This window comes from Condylura cristata, unplaced genomic scaffold (assembly GCF_000260355.1).
Source record: "Condylura cristata isolate star-nosed mole 26May11 unplaced genomic scaffold, ConCri1.0 scaffold00001, whole genome shotgun sequence".
NCBI classification, from domain to species: domain Eukaryota; kingdom Metazoa; phylum Chordata; class Mammalia; order Eulipotyphla; family Talpidae; genus Condylura; species Condylura cristata.
In genome coordinates, this window is record NW_004567102.1 from 75,746,085 (window position 1) to 75,766,830 (window position 20,746).

Below are 20,746 nucleotides of genomic sequence, written 5' to 3' on the forward strand. Positions count from 1 at the left end.
AGGGTCCTGCCGATTGCCTGCACAGACTCAGCAGTGGCCGTGGTGACTCTGTGGACAGAGTTTGACTTCCTGTGCACACCAGGCGGTCTCTCTCTTTTTTTTTTTTTAGATTTATTTTATTTATGCATACAAGATCTGGGGTGTATGCCAGAAGCATGGGGCGGGGGACAGTGAGAGGATTCACCAGTACAGAGTGGGGAGCAGAGGCAGACTGACTGAAATACACTGCAGAGAAGAGCAGTGGGGAAACAGGAGGGCTCTGCTGTGCCATGTGGGTCAGCTGTCTTTTTGGGGATCGCTCTCATGCTTCAGTGGCTGCTGGTAGCTTGATAGTGCTATGCTTAAACCCCTTGGGCCACCAGGGAGGGCCCAGGGTGTCTCCTTTTTGATAAACCTGAGGAAATTGAAGTGGTATTTAAATAACAGTCCTCCTTATACAGAAAAGAGCCCCCCCACCCCATAAAAGAGCACCTCCCTGAGATCCCCCCACAGCAGTTAATTTGTCCGTTGAAATCACCACGAACATTTCAGGGAGCTGTTGTTACCTGCTTCTGGAAGCGAGGGTGAGAAAGTGGTTGGTAGGCTGAAGGAAGAGAGGAGGGTTCCCTGTGACTTCCACTTAAACCAGTAAGATGTAATAAAGATGATATCTTGCTATTTCAACAATGTGGATAGAACTAGAGAGTATTATGCTCAGTGAAAGAAGGTGTATGATTTCACTCAGGCGTGGCACATAAAGAAATAAAATAAATGAATGAACTAAGTGAAATAAAAATGTTTATCCTGTAAGATCAAATTAGTGGTTACAAGAAGGGAAGGAGAAGGCCCACGGGGAGTTCAGGGGTGGTATCTATGGTGAAGGGTAAACTTGAACTTGTAGTGATGAACTTAATGTAGTACAGAAGCATCTTGATTTGCCCTGAAACCTGCATGATGTTAACTCCAACATTGCATAATGCTAAATGCACTGTTGCTTCAATAAAAAAATTTATAACAGAACCATTAAGATCCTGATTATCATTTTTTTGGCCATTTGTTGATTCATTTTTTTGTTTGCTTACATTATGATTCTCTCCAGAAACAGTGTTTGACTCAACTTAGAACAAAGTGTGTTTATGCTAAACAAAATGTAAATGAAGTCAGGCCACTACAGAGGTAGAAATAGATCTCACCTGTGAATTGTCGTATGAAATCTATGTTAAATATCAAGTTTTACTCTGACCTTTCTGGCAACCAGGCTGAAAAAGGAAGACACAATTCCTAGTTGTCAAAAGGGGGAAGATTTCAGTTGCTTCCAGAGAGACCAAAATGTTGCTCTCCTTGGGTTTCTGCCATTACTGAACACTTACTGAGGACTTCATTGCTTACTGCGAAGCTCAAGGCAGATCCCTCTCCCTCTCTGCCTTCAGTGTGTTCTTGTTTCCGGCCAGCTGGAGTCTCTCCCTGCCCCACCCAGTGTTCTGAGTTTTCATAAGCTGTGCATTTACATGTCAGGGCATGACATTGGATTACGGGGTTTAGTTTGGGTCTTGAAAAATATGCTGTCCAGGTGACTCCATGATTTGCAATTTCAAGGCAGGATTAGCAATCTTGGGGAAGTAAAGATCAGAAATCTAGTCCTGCTGTGGCTACCCAGTCTCCATCAATGGGCCTTTCCTTCTCCCTGAAGATCACTCAGCTCCTTATCTGGCCCTTTTCTGGTGCGTCAAGGCACTTTGGGGAACCCGGCATCTAGAAGGAACAGTTCAGCCATATGCACCTGGGGAATGTTTACTCAAAGGCTTAATGTAGTGTAATCTGTGTTTATTTTACCTGCTTCTCCCTACCCCCAGTGGGGAATGGGTCTATACAGACATGTAGGGTTTAGGAACTAAATTAATATTGTGCACTCATAAGGTAAATAGGACTGAAATTCAACCATTGAGCTCCTAAGCTCCATTCTGAAGTTGTAGGAGGAATTTAGATTCCTTCTAGAAGGGGAAAAAAATATATCAGTGTTAGATGGTCATTTTTTTTTTTTGCATGCTCTGAAAGTATCAATTAGCTCCATCCTCTTAAGACAAGGGGTATATCAGAAACTCTAGAACTTGTGAGTCTAGCAACAAAAATGTTACAGGAATATGATGTGTTGCACTTTTTTTTTAAGATTTATTTATTTATGCATACAGAACTAGAGTGCGAGCCAGAGGTGTAGGAGCAGTGAGAGGATTCACCAGAGACTGAGTGGGGAGCAGAACAGACGAAGTACACTACTGAGGCGAGACAGAAGACTATGTCTGTCACGCTATGTGGATCACCTCAGGGGGCTGGGGATCAAACTCGCACTGAAGTGGCTGCACCACCAGGGTGCAGATGTTGTAACAGATGTTGTAAGTGAGGAAACACTATGTTAATAGCCTCTTCTCTCAGATTCAGTTGAAGGACCTGAATATATATTGAAAGTTTATTTGTTCATGAGTTTGTTTTTAATGTAAGCATACATTATTGTTTTAATGTAAGCATATCTCTACATATACCATGTATGCATGGAAGCCTATGTTGGAGAGTGCATTGTTATGGAACTACCCCTCTTCTGGTTTTTCTTTCCAAGCCTAGAGTTAACCAGCCGTGAGCCACAGCTCCAGGATCCTGCGTATAATAAGATATTTTGAGAGAGAGTCCACACTCGCTTAATTTTTATTAGGATATATTGTTAAAATTGTAAAAATTGTTATGTTACTCTTGTTGTGTCCAATTAATGAATTAAACTTTATGATATATGTGTATAGGAAAAAATATTAAAAATAAGGTTCAAGTGTTAAGTATCCACTGGGCCTTGGTGTTCTATGGGGTCTACTGTGCTAAAGAAGTGATATATCAAACTGAGAAGCAAACTTTGTGCTCAATAAGTAGTATGAAATGAGTTTGAATTGTTGGTCAAACATCATCATTTGAAAGACCAGGTATGGTGCTGGCCCTAGGCTGGAGTTACTTGCTCCTGTCTTGATTATGTGGTCTCCAACCACATGTCCTGCTGCATATGTAGAAAAATTAGGCTTTGATCTTCAATGGACAGAAAAAATGCTCAGTTCCACTTGGAATGTTTTTATAATTATTGCGTAAGTAATGACTTGATTCTTACTTGTGCTTATTCTTTTTAAAAGTTTTGGAAAGGAAGATATCCACAAGACAAAGTAGAGAGGAGCTGATAAGAAGGGGAGTTCTTAAGGAATTGCCTGACCAAGGTGAGGAAATTAATCATACATCTAAAATAATTTCATCCTTCATTCTTTGGTCTTTCTTTATTTTCTTTGGAAGTTTAAGAGGGTCGCAGTCTTTGGGAGACAAACCAGTAAAGAATTGTACTCCCAGAATCTTGATATTTTCATATGCCTTCATGAGTTGCAGAGAATCTGAGGTATTCTGGAAGAGAAATCCAGTGACCTTTTTGGTGTCTTTCACTGCATGTTACTTTAACCCTAAAGCTCTGCAAAGGGTGTATTGTATTGTGTCTGGAGATACAGATAATATACAAATGCACACACGACTCCCTCTATATTCTCGAATTTCATTTATTCTATACAAGTTTACTCAATTGCTGGATGAATGCTGTTTCAGCTTAGTCTTTTGGTTTCTTAAGGCTACCCATAAAAAAAAAAAGAGATAGTAAATGTACATCTTATCTTTTATAATATGCTCAAATGTACGGTCAATATGGTGTGAGTGGAGAAATGAACTTCATTTGCTTTCTGATTTTCTCTTTTCCTTTCTCTGAATCTAATTATTTGTTGCTCATCTTTTCACTAACAATTATGATTTCCAAGATTTATTTTCTACCTTTAATCTTCCCTTTTTTCCTCTATCCTTCCAAAAGGTGATCTTGCTCAAAAAGATAAGGATTGTATAGAAACTAAGACAGAATCTCAAAAAAAGACAGCAATATAGGTTATTTCTCCAAATTAAATACTGAATGACTTTTCCTGTTCCCCATGCTGTTGAAATGAAAGGAAATTGTGACATTCTTGATTTATCTCCTGTGCCCCTTCAACATTTACTGGGATAAATATTATTATAGTATTTTTATGGGAGCAAATAAAATGCTATTCATTTGGAATTGAAGTAATAATACTTCTCTTTTCCTAAGGCATGTTCTTTGCAAGGAACTTAACAGTTTTTGGCATTCACTGTTTACAAATCCAAATAATCCAACTTGCCCAACCTCTGAATAATTCCAGGTGGTAGCTGGGAAATGCTTTACTGTTTTAATCTTACTTCAAAAAAAAAAAAAAATAGAGACATATGTGGTGATGTGGTGAATAATACCATTTTTCTTAGGCCCTCACAGTTAGGTATTTCAAATACTTTTCTCACTCTGTTTTATGAATGAACTTTATGTCTTCCCTAATTTTCTATTAGTGGAAGCTACTTATTTCCTGAGACTTTTACAACTAAAAAATGTGCTCCTTTTTTTTGTACCAACATGTGGCTCCTGTCTTGTTTATGGTATCCTTAACTTAGAACTATTTTAAAGGAAAAAAATTGAAAATTTTATAAATGAAACTGTAAGTGAATATTAAAATAATCATGATGGACTTAAAAAAAAAACCCAACTAATGATTGTAAGTAGAAAAGAGTTTACTTGTCCTAAAAACATGGCAGTGGTCAAATTAAAGAAATTTTGCTTAATAGTACTTGATTTTTATCATCCCAGTTCTATTGAACTGTGTGTTAATTTCATATCCTTACTTTCAAGAAAGCTGACTCCATTTGACCTTTTCTAAACTTTTGCTGCCTAAATATGAAAAGTGTCAGGAGGCAAATAACAATTTTTAACCTAAAGGTAATGCTATCGGGTACTTGTTTAGGAAGGCAAAAGATCACTGAATTTACTGTCCATCTTTTTGCAAGGTCCCAATACAGAACTTTATAGAAATCGCCTAAATTTGTAAGTTCCTGCTGATGCCTGTTGTAAATTGAGTCCTTCTTTGCAATCAGGTGTTGAAAAAAACAACTTTTTGCCATTTTCCCCAAAACCATTATCTTAAAAATTTCAGCCTATTTTTAGCTCTAGTCAGAGCCTGGAAGCTGTTGTGCTTGGTAACAACCTCCTCTCTTCTCCGGGTGATCTTGCTCTAGGCTCTTGACAAGCTTGCTACTTACACCCTTTATTCCTAGAGTGTAAACCTTTCCAACCATTCCTGCTCACCTGGGGTTAACCTTGTCCCATCCGTACTGCATTCTAGCTACTTTTATTATTCTTTTTCGATTATGTTTTTTACATGCATGTCTAACTTCAATCTGTAGAAGTTCAGCAGTTGGTGTTCTCACCTGGAAGGCCATGGTCTAGTCCAAGTTCATTCCTCATCCTCTGATTTTTTTCTTCCATCTTTTCCCTCCACTTTAACGTGCTGTTATGAAGGGGTAAATCTCTCAAATGCTGACATACTTCTTACTTAACCACTTCTTTTCGGGTGTGCTTTATCTCTTGGTTTACTCTAGCTGATGACTGAGTTTTCTCTTTGGCCTTGGATGGACTGGGATGGACTGCCGTGCAGTCTGGCCCAGCATCTCCTGCCGACCTTGTTGAGCTTGTATTTAACAGATATGCATAGGCTGTTTCAAGGCTTTATTCTAATTTTAAAATAGTAACACAAAACTAGAAAGCCATTTCAATACGCACACCAGTTAATTGTGAATCACTTCAATTCTGTTTTACTCTAGAGTTTCATATTTATCACCGGCTTGTCTCCTTTTCCTATGTGATTTTCATATTCACTAGGCTTATTTATACGTCACCGTAAGTATCTTTTCACTTGCTGACTTTCTACCATGTGCTAATAATCCAGTTTCTTCTTGTTCCTCAACTACTTAATGTTCTGTCCAGCTTTTCTGTTCTAAAAAAATTTAATCAGTTATTCGACCTATTAAAGCATTTTAATAGAATAATGGATAAGAGAGAACTAAAGATCATTAACATGACTTCAAAATATTTTTGCTATCAGTTAACATTAGCGAAAACAAAGGTAAATTTATATTTTGGTTACCTTAAAAACCAAGATTTTTATGAATAAGTGGTTTTCTATTTTGTGTGTCATTTTCTATTAGTTTTAATTTTTCCTGAGTTTAATATTTTGACATTATATTGTCTCTGCTCCCTCTTTTTTAGAGCAAGTTCTTGGGATCCTGTAATAAGAAAAATCTTTTGGTTTAACATATATCTTTAATATATTACCTTAATTTTATTGATATAGTTGATATTTATTTGAAATAGCATTTCTTTAATTGTCTACTTTAGCTCTCCACAGCAATCAGATTATTGGCACTTAGAAGTTACACAACTAAGTAGCAATTCCTTTTTTGACCATGACATAACTCTGTGACATCTATTTTACTTATAGAAATGTCATGGCTGTTTTTATTGAAAAGGTTGATGACTCTTACATAGTGGCAAAGCAGCTCAATCATATTTTAATAAAAAGGTTGGAGGTGGTCATTGTTTTCTGATTGCAAAAATAAGATTAATCAAAATTACATAAAACAGCTCTAATCACTCATTTCTTCAAGTTTGTTAAGTCAAAACTCAAATTAATTAATTTTTCTTTTCCAATAGTAGCAACACCTCTTAAAAATTTCCAAATATGTACTAGGGTTAATCTTTTCAAATATCACTGAATTAAGCATTTCTGCAATACCTCCTTCACTTTAGAAATTCCTCAGAATTATGAAAGCTCAAGAGTTAAAATTATTTATTTATGATTTAGGTAACACTTTCAAAATTTAATTTTCAGTTATGATCCTTAAAAATTTCTCCAGTAATTACTTTTTTCCACTGGTATTTTCAGATTATTTAACCAACTTAAAAACATATTGGCTAGTTGTTTACAATAATCACTTGAGTATATTTTAATATTTTCATAAGTAAAGAAATAAAAATAGTCTTACTATCATCTTTTCCTTGAATATAGAGTAGCAAATATATTACTATGCAAAGTTAACGTATCGTAGAAGTAATATTCTGGACACAGCGGTGCTTGGAAATCTTCATATTCTCCATTAATCATATGTATGTGTAATTACATTTCACGTTATTTGTATTCAATTTGTGTTTTTGGTGTGATTAAAATGTTTATTCCATTTTTTAGATTTCTCCTTTTACCTTCAGTGTCTGGGTGACAAGAGGCTCTTAGGTATTGACTTCAGAAAGAGGGCCGCCTGGGTTGTTCTATAACTAGGGTATCCATCCTGCGCTCTTGAACTAGACCTGAGTAGCCCCTCCTTAGCTGCTTTCCCTCAAGACTAAGGATTTTCTTCCTCTTCATTTTAATGAGTTATTTCGTAAAATATGGTGAAGCTGTAAGGGTGTTCTTGGTTCTCAGGGAGTGAGACCCCAAGCCCTATGGTACTAGGAACTAAGACACTGGGATTTAAGAAAGCCATCAAGTTAGACATCTAGGTGTTTCTTTCCCCGTTTTAGATGGAGATGTAACAGTTAACTTTGAAAATTCAAACGGGCACATGATATCCATCGGAGAGGAAGCTACCCGAGAGGAAAATGTAGTAAAATCTGAAGAAGGTAATGGCTTTGTAGCTGAAAAAGCACCACATCTGGAGGAAAAGGCAGAAGATAAGAAAGGTAAAAATCAAAAGAAACCCCATATTCTTTTACTTCCACACCTCAAGGTTGAGAACTGGTTCCTAGCTTCCAAGTAGTGAGTCTAGAGTCCTTAGCAACACAAAGATAAGACAAAGGATAGCTAGTGAAAAGAAACAAGATGAGTTCCTCAGCAGATAACATACACTTTACATGCAGCTCACTTAACTTTTTATTATGGAGGACTAACTTGCAGTAATGATCAGAAAAGGTGGCTTTGTCAATTCTTAGAAATGTCTGGGAACACTACCCTTTCCTTGGGAGCTTTTTCTTAGTATTTTCTCAAGAAAACATTCCAGCAATGTGCATATCTTTCCCTGCTGATTGGAACTGGCCTCTGTGAACCAATGAGTATTTACAAATAGTAAAACCAGGTGGATATTGTCAACCAGGACTGAAGGTTCTAATCCAGGTTCTAGACATTTCTGAGAACCCAGAAGAGTTCTCTATGATTTGTCAGCACAATTGAAAATTTCATATGTGCTAGGGACAGACATCCTTCCCCAAAGGCTTCCTAGAGCCCTTGACTTCCAGCGGGAATATGCTGTGGTAGATTGAGACACCTACCAAAGACAGGCCAACCAATATGCCCCAGAAGATTTCTAGATTCCTGGCCACTAAATGGTCAGTGTTCCTGACCAACACTTGCTTGACCGCGTCTCCACACCACTGCTGTCTCATGCGGGAGCAGTCTTCAAGCCTTCTACTATGCAAATCTGAACTGACACTCCCAGAAGGTAAAACTTCGTCGGGAGATTCTTGATGACTCCTTGAATCATAGAAGTATAGAAATTGGCTATTTCCAGCTCTCTGATGTCTCCCACAGAGTTAGATGCCAAAAGTTTGTCAAATCTAGTTTGTATTTTGTAGCATTTTGGGTACACTTAGAAAAACTACTGAAAACAAATTTCATTCTCCAAACACACAGGGAACAAAAGAGCATTGAATAGATGTCATAACATAAAATCATCTTCTTCAGAAGTAAACAGCTCCTGTTTATTAGCATATCATTTAATCTTTAAAATTTTTAGGAGCCCCTATTAATCTATTGGAAGTTTATTATTTTTCTTTATTCAATATTCCTGGGATTTGACTTAGTCTTGTTCTCGTTTATGAATAATGAAACGAGAAATTAACAAATGTATTTGATGATAGTATTACTGGAATAGAAAGGTGAAATCAGACCTCAATCAAACTTAATGGGATCCAAGCAAAAGTATTAATGTTAAGTAGTGGTTTTTGTTTTTTTTTTAAAGTCAAACTGTTTTGTTTCGTCAAGCTGTTAAATTTCAGATCCATCTGTGGTTTGTCCCTGGTACAGTCTTTGCACATTCAAGAATCATATCCTTCATTATGTAACAGTGCCATCTTAGTGCTGGACTGATCTGTGTGGGATGTCTGTCAGTGAAATGACCAGACTTCAAAGGAAGTATTTCCCTTATCAATCTAATAAAAGGTTGCTGACAGTTTTATGTTAATTAAACCAGCAGGTTTTGATGTTCTAAAAAGAAAATGGCAGCCACCGTAGATCTATGGACATTTGAGGGGTGTTTTTGTTGTTTTTTTGTTTGTTTGTTTGTTTGTTTGTTCTGTACTTAGAATTAGTGTATTCAGTTCTTTGTAGTCAAATAAGACCCAAGGTAGCATTGTGTGTGGCTCCCTGTGCACAGGAATTAGACTTGCTGGCAGTGCTGGACCAGTGCTGAGGGGATATTGTGGCCTCCCTCTTGCCCTGTGGACGCTCCCGCTGGAGACCCAGGAGAGCGAGGGGAAGCCACTTCCTGACAATTAAGAGACTCACAAGTCGCCTCATGGCATCGCATTTTGTTAGATGGAAAATATCTTATAAACAAAGGTGGTCACTTATGTCTCTTGAAAGATACCATTTCAGTGCCTCCCCCCAAAAAAACAACCACCACATAAAATTCTCTTTGACCTCTGCCTCTCTTCTGATGTCACCCTGATTTGAGCTAACAGCCCTATATTTTTAAAGATTTATTTATTTATGATTACAAGAACTGGGATGGATACAGGCGGGGGCAGAGAGGAGGGGTGAGAGAATCCACCAGAGACAGAGAGGAGAGCAGAACGGGCTGATCTACCTAGATGCAGCAGACCTGTCCTGTCTCCCTGCTGTTCCCTTCAGCCCTATTCTTAATGCAGCCATCTTTTCACAGTGTCAAGGAGCATTATTTTAGGTACTGATCATCATATATGCAAAACCCCATCACAGGCATTTAAAGCCGCAGATACCTGTATCTCTTTTTAAGACATGTTAGTGCTTAGATATTTGAATCAACAGTGTCAAAGGAAACAAAACAAATGGCACCTGAGGTTGATTTAATCAATGTGCTTTGCACTGGCTCTGTGGGTGGGATGCCCCCCAGGTGGTGTTCAAGGGGCTCCTGAAGGCATCTGATGCTTGGTCTTGGGCCAACATTTGCAACTTTTCCCCTGAAGACTGCAGAGCTCTTGGTCTTTCATGATTCCTTCTCGGTGAGAGCCATTAAATATGTGAGGAGGTAAACCCAATCTGCAATTTATTAACTATAGCTTAGTATATCATATGAGAAACTTCAGAATTATTTGAGTTATTACAGAGGGACTTCAATGAAGCAACAAGTGATCTGCATGCATTTGTTCCATAAATAATGAAAGTTTACCACAATTAAGATTGTTCTGGGGGCCAGGTATAGAGTGGTGAATGAGCGATGGCTTTGCTCTTAATTTGATGGTGGCTAATGAGGAGACCCGCATGTAAAAGGCCATTGCTGTACACAATGCCAAGTATTCTGGAAGGCTTGAGGGCAGAAAGCCAGGGGAGTGTGTACTGGGGATCAAAATCCAAACTGATTGCTCCAAAGTGAGGAAGATAGTTCCAAACTGAGGCCTGAAGACAAGAAAGAGGTAGTTGGGCAAAGGAGAGGAAGCGGGGTAAAGACCATATGCAGTCTCCACCCTATTCTCAGTATCACTGGGCTGAGCACTCTGGGAACAGCCAGCTAAGCTCCTCCAGACTGTTGTAAAACAGTCTGTATCGGGGCAGAGTCAACAGGGAGCCTTTCTTAACCTCCTCTTGAAAGGACAGTACTCCTTTGCACCATCAGTTTATAGCAAGTCTTCAGATCACAAGGAATAGCAAAAAATAGAACTTGATAATTTATTACCCCCAGGTACAAGTGAAGAGTTTGTCTTCTGCTAACGTGTTAATTTTTAGCCAGCCAGTCATGCTGAAATATTATGTCACCTAGTAGACATATGTAATACATTGTGTTGGACCCATTTTAGAAAAAGGGAGTTTATTATAATTAGGCAAAAAGTTACTGTTGTAAGCACAAATGTGTGCATGCATGCACGCAGGCACAAGAACACACGTCAACACACACACTTCCTTTAGGAATCACCCCTAGCAACGTAAACACTGGCGGTCTCCAAACACACACAGGTCATTGATGGATTTTGCAGAAGGAGGAGGAGTGGACCTTGAGTTTGCTTGCAGTGTTTCCATTTTCAACCTGGGAAGAATCAAAACAACCAGAAGGCTGCTGTTTATGTACATGTTTTCTGTTTAAATATAATGTCTTGATGTGCATTCGCTTGCATTGTTCTCAATCCTGGGGAGCTTTGGTGGGTCAGTGGCTTCTGGTTCAGACCAGGTGCTTTAGGAGAGTCTTAACTGCATGGTGGGTGATAAGCAGCTGAGCTGAGGAGACAACATGTGCAAATAGGCCAGTGGATAGCCTCAGATAGGATGGTGAATGAGGGGCTCAGGCAGGGTCAGACGCGGTTGGGGTCATGCTGCATTGACTAGAGTGGGCGTCATGGCTGAGGGGAGAGAAAAGTTGTGCTAATTACCTTACTGTAACATCCTTTTTATTAAAAAAGGATTTTGTTGGAGGCCAGCTCCAACTATTGAGGTATCTGGAGGCAAGACAGGCAGGACCCTAAGGTAGGAAGGCGTCAGCGAGCGGAGATTCCTAAGAAAGGGAGAAAAAGGGGAAAGGGGAGCGAGGAAGACACGGGAGTTGGAGTTGGGTGCAAGTCTTCCTGGTCTGCCTTCAGCAGAGGTTTATTTTATACATTAGGAGCAAGCAGAGGTATGACTTCAGCACACGAACTGGGCTGAGAGATTACAATCATCTTTTTTTTTCCTAAGAACAGTTTAGGGTCGTATTGCCCTTTAGCTGAGATATAACATTCTAAAATCAATCAAAGTTAAAAACAGATACATGGGTGCACAAAGTTTATGACTAATATTACTATAGTGGAGATCAACTAAGATAGAAGTCCCTTAAACCTTATCTACTACTTAATGGGTTTTTGTTTTTCTGCCTGAGTCATCCTGGGAGACAGAAGAGGAAATTCCTTGCTAATCAAATCTCTGAATAGGAGACATAGGTGAATTTCTTTATCTAAAGACTACATAGTAGAATCCTGAAAGACTAGTCAGAAGACTTTTGTGGACTCCTTTAAGGTGTAGCAGGTAGAAAACTTGACTAGTTTCAAAACAGGCAACCTGGATGAATTTCCACATCTAAAGGCCAGACAATAGGAAGTTTGAGTAACTCTTTAGAAGCTGAATAGAAGGCTAGGTGAGATAATAGAATGATAAGATTTGGGTTTTCCTCCATCCATCCGGCAGTGAGAGAGACTTTGCAAAAACAGCCCTTTTGCTTTTATTTATCAGTCAGTAGTCAAGTCATTGACTTCAGGGGAGTTTTTCACCCTGGTGCAGTGCTTGCTTGTCAGGGCAGGCAGGCTTTATGTGGCTGAGACAGTCCAATTGTAAGCTAAAAGTTGCTCAGAATATTTTGATATTACAATTATACAAAAAAGGGAGGTCATAACATAAGTTAGCGTGGAAAGTCTGACTTTTCAGAGCAATTCCCCTCCATCCGGATCTTGTCTGACGACAGAGGTTGCATAGCTTGTGTCAAGATTTATTTATTTATTCATACAGAACTGGGGTATAAAGGCCAGAGATGCAGAGGGTGAAAGGATTCACCAGAGACAGAGTGGGGAACAGAACAGGCAGATCGACGAAGTACACTGCTGAGGGGAGCAGCGGGCGGGTCAGGAGAGGTCTGCTGTGCCAGGTGGATCTCCTCCGGGGCTGGCGGGGATCGAATTCATGTGGAAGTGGCTTAAGCTTTTTAGTGCTGTGCTTTATCCTGCTGTGCCACCAGGGAGGGCCTGTAACATCATTTTTAATGATTGTTATCTCTTGGACTGATAGGGATTGGGGTCAAGAATTGAGGGAGGAGAGTTCTTGCTACACCCTCATTAGGATAAGAAATGAAACAAAGAAACTAATAATAAAATGGGGTGCATTCCAATATTAAAACCCTTTTTAAGTTATTCTGTAAAGGGAAGAACATGTCCAGTAAAGGTTTAGTCTTGTCTTAACACTATCTGATGGCTTGGTTGTTTTTTGGTTTTTTTTTTTTCTTAGTTTTCTCTATTTTTAAAGAAATGCTGCTTAGTTCTTTGGAACATGAAATGTATTTTAACTTATTTTTGTTTCAATCAGCCACTGTTAGACAAAAATGCAGTGTCCAGCATCCCCAAGTTCAGTAATGAGAGATTAACACTATTTCTCCTCTAGTTACACAAAACCTTATAAGAGGCATCTGTTCTTCGGTCTGAATTTTGAACTGCTGTCTTTTCAGAAATAGCTGTTTGTGTTTACATTGCCAAACAAACTTGGTGGTTTATTTAATTTTGGGGATTCTGGGCCCTCTGTGCCTATAGTGGCTTTACTATTTGCGGAGTCAGAAGAAGCCATCATGAAACAGCTGCCCCAGCGCCCAGGGAGACTGGAGAAAACTGTCATTGTAGAAAGTAGTTCATTCTCAGTGCTTTGCCTCTCCCTTAGCTTAGAGGATTATGGGGTTTGACAACAAGGCGACAGAGCACAAGCCTCTTTCAGGCTGATGGGACTTGAGTTCTCCTGAGAAAAGAAAGTTCCTCAGCTTGGGAACAAAGGAACCATCAGTCTGGCCAAGTCGAGCTGTCTGTCTTCGCTGCATGGCAGCTGTGTCACGCTACCTGCCACTCTGGATGTTGTTGTTCCGTTGTTAATGTTGTTAACTTTAAATGTAACACTATGCCCTTGACATTATTCTGCGACCACCAGCCGGAGGCTGGCATGGCCCGGACTGTGGATTTCTACACTCATGCCCGGTGTCACTTCATCACTGTAGCGCGTCAGTCCTGCTTGATCATGGGGGTGGTTCATGCACTAGAGGACGTGCATAGGGTTGGGCTTTCAGCCTGGGTTTTTACCACAAACTTTGCTGCCTCCACTGCAGAACTGCACGCTGGTTCCTAAGGGCCAAGCAGCCTCGTGTCTATTGCTGTCACTGTGTCCTGTTCCTTCTCCTTCCATGGTGTGTGTCTGTATCAGTCTGCTTCTGTTCACTTTCTCATTTATAGAGAACCCTGAAAACCACTCTGAAACACCGGCAGCTCCTGCTCCACCTCCTCCAGCTCTTCCTAAGCCTAAACCCAAACCTAAGCCCAAAAAAACACCAGTGCCTCTCAAAGGGGCTGCTGCTGGGGCCAGCCCCAAGGGTGACGAAGTGCCTCCTAGTAAAAAAAATATCAAGGCTCCTGGTAAGCAGGCCCCCGTCCCTCCACCCAAGCCAGCAAGCCGAAACGCAACCCGAGAGACCGGTGAGTATGCCCATCGGGGTGAGCCCTGGGTGCTCGGCCTGGGGGTGGGCTTCTTGCTTCCTCCAGGAACGATGCTCTTTTTGGTGTCTGGGGTCTCAGGAGGTATCCATGGTGATTCAGCTTTGACACCAAGAATGCCCAGGAGAGGCCTCTCTTGCTAGCTCAAGCCAATGAGAGTCAACCAGTGGATTCATTGACTTGATGAGTTTGTGGATGACTAAACGTCTTTCACCCTGAGTGTCTGGTCTCTGCCCGAGACACAGTGGTAGGGCTCAGGGGGTAGTTAGCCTGGTGAAGGGCAGAGGTAAGGTCTGATCTGACATTATATAGAAATTGACTGACTTTCTCCTGATTTGGGTTTATGGGTGGCTTTTGCGCTTGTCTTATGTTTTGCATGTGAGACTCTTTGACAAATCTGCTCGACCTTGATGTCTGCTGTCGTACTGAAGTCACATTATTTCAGCAGAATTGCAGGCTACCAGTTCAATATTGCCTGCCCCCTCCGACTTTGGTTTAGAAGGAAAATTATCCTAATGATGAGTCATAGTTAGCTACTGCAGAGCACCAAGGGAAACATGCTTAGCTGTGTACACACACATGTATGTGGAATGTATATCCAGCTACCATTAAAACGTCAATTTCTGCTGTAAAGTCACCCTCCCATCCTTCTAATGAAGAGGAGGAAAGCCTGTCATGCTATCCAACTTTTAAAAGGAGCTTTATATAGGACACTTGCTGAGGGACTTTTCCCAGTAACACATGCAGAACAGTTCTCCGGTGTTACAGCAGGCCTCGTTTTCCTTAAAACTAGCGGCAACTTCCCCACAATTGTCTACCAAAATAGACCCTGGTATGCATCATTTTTCTCCCCATCCTTTATACCCACAGTGCTCAAATTCAGAGATGTGTTTAGTTGACAGTGTCAACAGAAAGCTCTCTGAATGCAAATAGATGTCTCTCTCTCTCTCTCTCTCTGTGTTTCTCTCTTCCTTGACCTTGGACGTCTGGGACTTTTCTAATAAACTCACAAATAAGTCGCCCCAGATTCCTGTGCAAATAACAATGCCCAAGGCCAAACCCAGAGGGGCCAGCCGCCCTCACGTGTCAGTGTCCAGTCTCATGGTATCTGTGTGTGTCTTCCATGCTGCCTGGCAAACTGGGAGCTGTGCTGGAAGTGGGCACCAATTTACTTCTTAGCGAAAAACCCTAAACTATTGTTTAGTCCTTGGGACTTCAGACCCTGCTTTGCACAGACTCACTTTCCATGTCACACATGTTAGCAGCAACTTTGAGTTGTTTTTTTTTTGAAGAATTATTTTAGTTATAGACTCACAATATTCCTAAGAGAGTAGTCATATTAACCACCGTTGTAAGAGGCTCTCCTGGCCTTTGGAGTGTAAATAAGACAGTTGCTGGTCTCTGGTTATCTCAGAGAAACAAAGGGTGTATTGAAGTGTACCAACCTGACCACCAAGCAAGGACCCTTTTATCAAATATTGATAATATGCCTTCAAAATCCTACTGGTGTTCTATTTGTAAGTATTTAGGACTTTCTACCTGAAAACTTTGTTGTATTTGAATAATATTGGCTTTCTGAAAAGTTACTTTAATAAAGACAACTCTTGATTTTCAATCAGATGATTAAATTCTTTAAAAAAATTCAAAAGACATGACTTATGATTCTTCTGCTATTACTAATATAGACCTACAGAAAAGCAGATACCAGTTTAGCATTCAATTGCTTTGCTGTGGGGGAAGCTGTAAGTCTCCGCAATGTTTTTCTTTCTCATTGGTACGTCGTCTCTGAACAAAAAATGAACTTCATGGAGGCGAGATAGCATCTCTCTTTCAGTCATGCTTCATTTCAAGGCAACATAAGCAATATGGTTGATAGCAACAAAACTCCATCGTTTTAGAAGCACGTCAAGTACATTATAATAATATGGTTTGACTGTGCCCCCCAGGAATTATAAAAAAAAGCCTTTTCCCTTAAGCTAGTTGACAGTTAATTTTGCTATGTCTGAAAAGAAATATTAGAGTTGATATGTAAGAAGGGTGATGTTCAACTTAACCTAGGAAAATAATTGAACTTTACATTCAGGCACAAAATCCTTAGCCTCTCTTTTGGGAAAAAGTAAATTTAGAATGGACTTAGATTAGGAGTATGTTGAATGAGTTTGCCTTAGGAATAGGTGAGGATTGTTAAAAAGTATTGACAGGCCCAGATTTGGAGGAGGGCAAATCTAGATATTATTTAAGACTAAAACAAACAAACAAAACAACCAAGTCAGAGAGTCTTTTTTGAATCCTGGATCTTGTCACCAGTTGAGACTGGCTTTTTATTTAGTATTTCAGAGTCGAAGTCTTACATTTCACTGTCTGTTCCTTTATTTGTTTGTTATCTCTCGACCTTTCCAATTGACATCAATAAAGTTATAACTGGAGGTAAGTTGTAGTCGGATCTGTATACACTGTGGACAGACAGACCCCACAGTACTAACAAGGTCAAGTCTGGTATTTCTGTGGAAGGTAGGTTAGCCCCTTAGGAGAAAAGGAGGATCTTGTAACTCATCATGGAAGAAGCAATGGGAGAAATTTATACCAGGTGACTTGATGAAACATGATTTTTCTCATGACAGTTTGAATGCATTTCCCAGTGTGATAGAAAGAAACGTGCCCTGTGCTTTCACCTCATCCCCACAGCAGGTGAAGGTGCAGGGCAGTGTGGAAGCTTCTATCACTGGGGCCATGAGGCTTATTATTTTGGAGTTTACACTTCAGGCAGCAAAATTAGTACATTTGCTTTGGCCCAAAAAGTAACTGATGGTGTGTTCTGCAGCCTCTTCAGAATATGGGCCACTCCTCCTCCCACAAAGAGGACACCTGAGGGCATCGATGGTTTGTTATGCCCCTGGCCTTGTGCCCCCAGATAGTGCTGGTCTCTGCCCTCTACACACTGAAAGGCCCCACTGTGGACATATGAGGACTTTCCCCAGTGACTCATAGGGCAAGGAGCTAAGAATTTTCCCTTTGACTGACCCAGCTCAGGATTAGATAGAGCAAGGAGAAGACAGGATTCTTGTCCCTTGGGGGTTTTCTTCAAGCATTGCTTGCTTCCTCGTAAATGGGAGGCAGGACGGGGCAGAAAGCAAAACCATTGTCATTAATAGCCAATTTTCTTTTATTCATTTAATTAACACATTTTGAAAATGTGAAGGGAACGTTGTCATTGTCAGTTGCAACTCCTTCCTTTGACCGTTAACGTAACATCTCTCTGTTTTTAGCTGGTTCTTCTCATCCCAAAAAAACAACTGGTTCCAAAGCATCAGCATCACCGTCTACTTCCTGCACCTCCTCTCGTCCCAAAGCTTCCAAGGAGACAGTTTCCAGCAAAACTGGGACAGTAGGAATCACAAAGGGCAAGAAAAAAACTGGCAAGCAGCCAACGTCTCGACTGTCCACTGATGCAACCCCTTCCGCCACATCTGACGCTAAAGGAGAGCCTCCAGAGGCCCGGGAGGAGGGTCTCAACCCCGAGCAGACTGTCCCTGGCACCGAGGAGCAGACCACAGACAAACCCCGGCCAGACGTCCCTCCACCCCCCATGACTCCGCCACCGCCTCCCCCCGCCCCGCCTCTTCCCCTCGGAGAACAGAGCTTTGTTGCTTCAGACACTCCTGTGGTCCTGGTCAACAACGGAGCTGACCTGCCCATCCCTGCCTTAGACCCGAGTCCGCTTCTCTGGACTGAAGAGCCGACAAATAGAACCACTGTCCACTCAGGCACCGGCTTAAGTGTTAGCAGAGAAAGTGCAAAATGGTGAGTCTGGGCACACTCCCCTTGGGCCATCTGCGTTGCACAGCCCTGGCCGCCCCCTCGGGCTGAAGGACCCAGCTGTGGTTTCTTCTATGATTTGATCTAGTGATGCTAGGTGAGCGCACATCTAATCCACCGCTGGACCCTCAGAGCCCTGCCTGGGAATGCCTGGCCTGCTGGGGAGCATGACGATGGCCCTCGGGACATAGAGCCCAGAAGAGCTGCGGCTCTCAGTACATTTCAAGCCTATTTGTCACTGCCAGCAGTCTTTCTCCTCAAAGGTTTCCCTCTTCCGCTTTTAAATTTCTAGCTCTTATGTCCAGATTGCTCCTCCACTCCTGCCCACCTTCATTTCAAACAGTTATGTAGCCTCTCCTGCTCCAAGAAAATGAAGACTGTGAGAATTCCTTCAAATTCCAGACTTTTCCTCCAGCCTTAGAGCGGCTCTCTGTCTTACTTTCTCAGTTTCCCACCAGCATTCTGTGAGGCCTTTCAGGTCTCATCCAGACAGGACTGGTGACTGAATCTATTATGCTTTGACAGCCCTTTTTTTCTAACTGAGGGACAGAGATAACTACAGATTTTATTTGATCCTATATTCCCCCAGAACCAAGATAGACTTGTGTATGACAAAGCAAGCCAGAGTCTTGGGATTCATACTGGGATCCTCAGTCTACTTTGTTCCTTGTATCTGATCTCTCACAAAGTTCTGTATATTTTCTTTTTTGTGCATAGAAGAACTGGGGTACAGGTGCAGGGCATGGGAGGATGCACCGGGGACAGAGTGGGACAGGTGGATCTGCTGAAATCCGGAGCAGTGGGAGGGAGCAGCGGGCAACAGAGGAGAGGTCTGCTGTACCATGTTGGTTAGCTCCCTAGCTGGGACCAAACTCAGGCCATGACTGTGACAACACTGTGACTTAACCTCTACACTACCAGGGAGGCCAAAGTTCTATATATTTTCTATTTAACATGAGCTTCCCTGTTCTATACCGGAAGGAAGGTGGTGCAGTTAGTCTCAATGCCAGTTCTGTCTAGGAGAGCCGTAGAATTCTTAAGTCTAGTCTTTTTTCTAGAAATAAAACCAAAAATTGACCCATCAAATCATTTAATTTAATATTTTCTCTTTCAAAAAAAATTATGCTAGAAAGATTGGACAAACTAGTACATGAATTCCCTTGGTTCAAGAGACAAAATATCAGCAGTAGTTATTCAGATTTTGAGAAAATATCTTCATTTATTGAGAAATTATTTAGTGCCTGGAACTGTCAGCTATTTAATTAATATAACTTCTCCAACTATCTACTTACTAGATGACAAAGCTGATATTAAAGAGCTAGAGTAGTTTACCCAGGATCACCCGGTTAGTGAGTGGCAGAAGCAGCAAGCAAACACTGACGACACACGGAGACCCACGGAGACCCATCTGTGATTATTTTCCTCCAAAACAGCTGCTTCTGCTAATTCTGTATTTCCTTTGTCTTTTTTTTTTAAGTGTCCCAATTCAAAGGAAAGATAAATGTTAAATTACACATTATTTTGTCTGTTGGATATTTTCTGAAAGATACAGGAAAAGGTAATACTGAAATTAATGGTGTAGTGTCTTTCCAACACAAAGATGCCTTTATTTTATTACAGTGAGTGTTTTCCAGCACTCAGTCAATTCAGAACATTTGAATGAAAAGCCAGTCTTACATATATCTATATCTTTTGTACCTATTTTTTGCTTTCCCTTTGTATACTGGGCAGTATGCCAAACACCAAGATACAACAATGAGCAAGAAAAAATAGCTAAGATTAGTTTTTGTCAAAATTATGTCCAACGTGTCCAGGACAAAGATAAGGTCTGAATTTAGAGAAAAAGATTATTTAGTATATGATTATTACTCATTTACTAAAGAACAAGATGCAGCATAGAAAGAAGGTCTGTAGGCAGTCTTAAAAGCAACTGGCAGAACCCATTTCAAACTATGACCTAACTCTGTCCAGTCTAGTTCTACAAACATGTTGGGAGGACATGGTATGAGATAAACTCTGCTTCATGCTGAGTCTTTTTTTTTTTTAAAGATTTATTTATTCATTTATACAGAGCTGGGATACAGGCCAGAGGTGCAGGGGCGGTGAGAGGCTTCACCAGAGACAGAGTGGGGAGCAGAACAGGCAGATCCACGAAGTACACTGCTGAGGGGAGCAGCGGGAGGGCCAGGAGAGGTCTGCCACGCCATGTGGTCACCTCCGGGGCAGGAGGGAATTGAACTCATGTGGAAGTGGCTTTTAGCTTCTTAGTGCTGTGCTTTAACCCGCTGCGCCACCAGGGAGGGCCCATGCTGAGTCTTAACCTCGGTCTTCAGTCCAGATGTGTGGGAGATTGCCTAACCAAAGCGCTTGTTCTCCATTCCACTGGGGCCATGATCAGGGAGAGTGCTTTGAGGACATCATGGTAGTTATAATAGATTTTTCTATCAGTCAGTAACTATAACGCTTTACTAGAAGAGGGTATAGAGATTTTTTTCTCACATATATTCTTCAAAATTGAAATTTTAAATTACAAGTCATCCCACAAGGATGGTTTGTGTTTGCTCTTGGTAATGAGCCTGCACTATATTCTCTTAAGTTTCCTCCCAG

The 20,746-nt window shown here is 40.9% G+C and overlaps 1 protein-coding gene across 4 annotated transcripts in view; it reads left to right on the plus strand.

Annotated features, from left to right (window-relative positions):
- The window catches only part of PHACTR2 (phosphatase and actin regulator 2), a 175,810-nt gene that overhangs the window by 113,446 nt on the left and 41,618 nt on the right, over positions 1-20,746 (plus strand). For 2 of the 4 annotated variants that reach the window (XM_004673909.2, XM_004673908.2), the window contains exons 3-6: positions 3,144-3,224; positions 7,454-7,612; positions 14,066-14,305; positions 17,590-18,124. In XM_004673909.2, the coding sequence (XP_004673966.1) occupies positions 3,144-3,224; positions 7,454-7,612; positions 14,066-14,305; positions 17,590-18,124 (1,015 nt within the window). The remainder of the gene's footprint in view (positions 1-3,143; positions 3,225-7,453; positions 7,613-14,065; positions 14,306-17,589; positions 18,125-20,746) is intronic. The other 2 variants (XM_004673910.2, XM_012722194.1) reach the window with 1 other exon arrangement.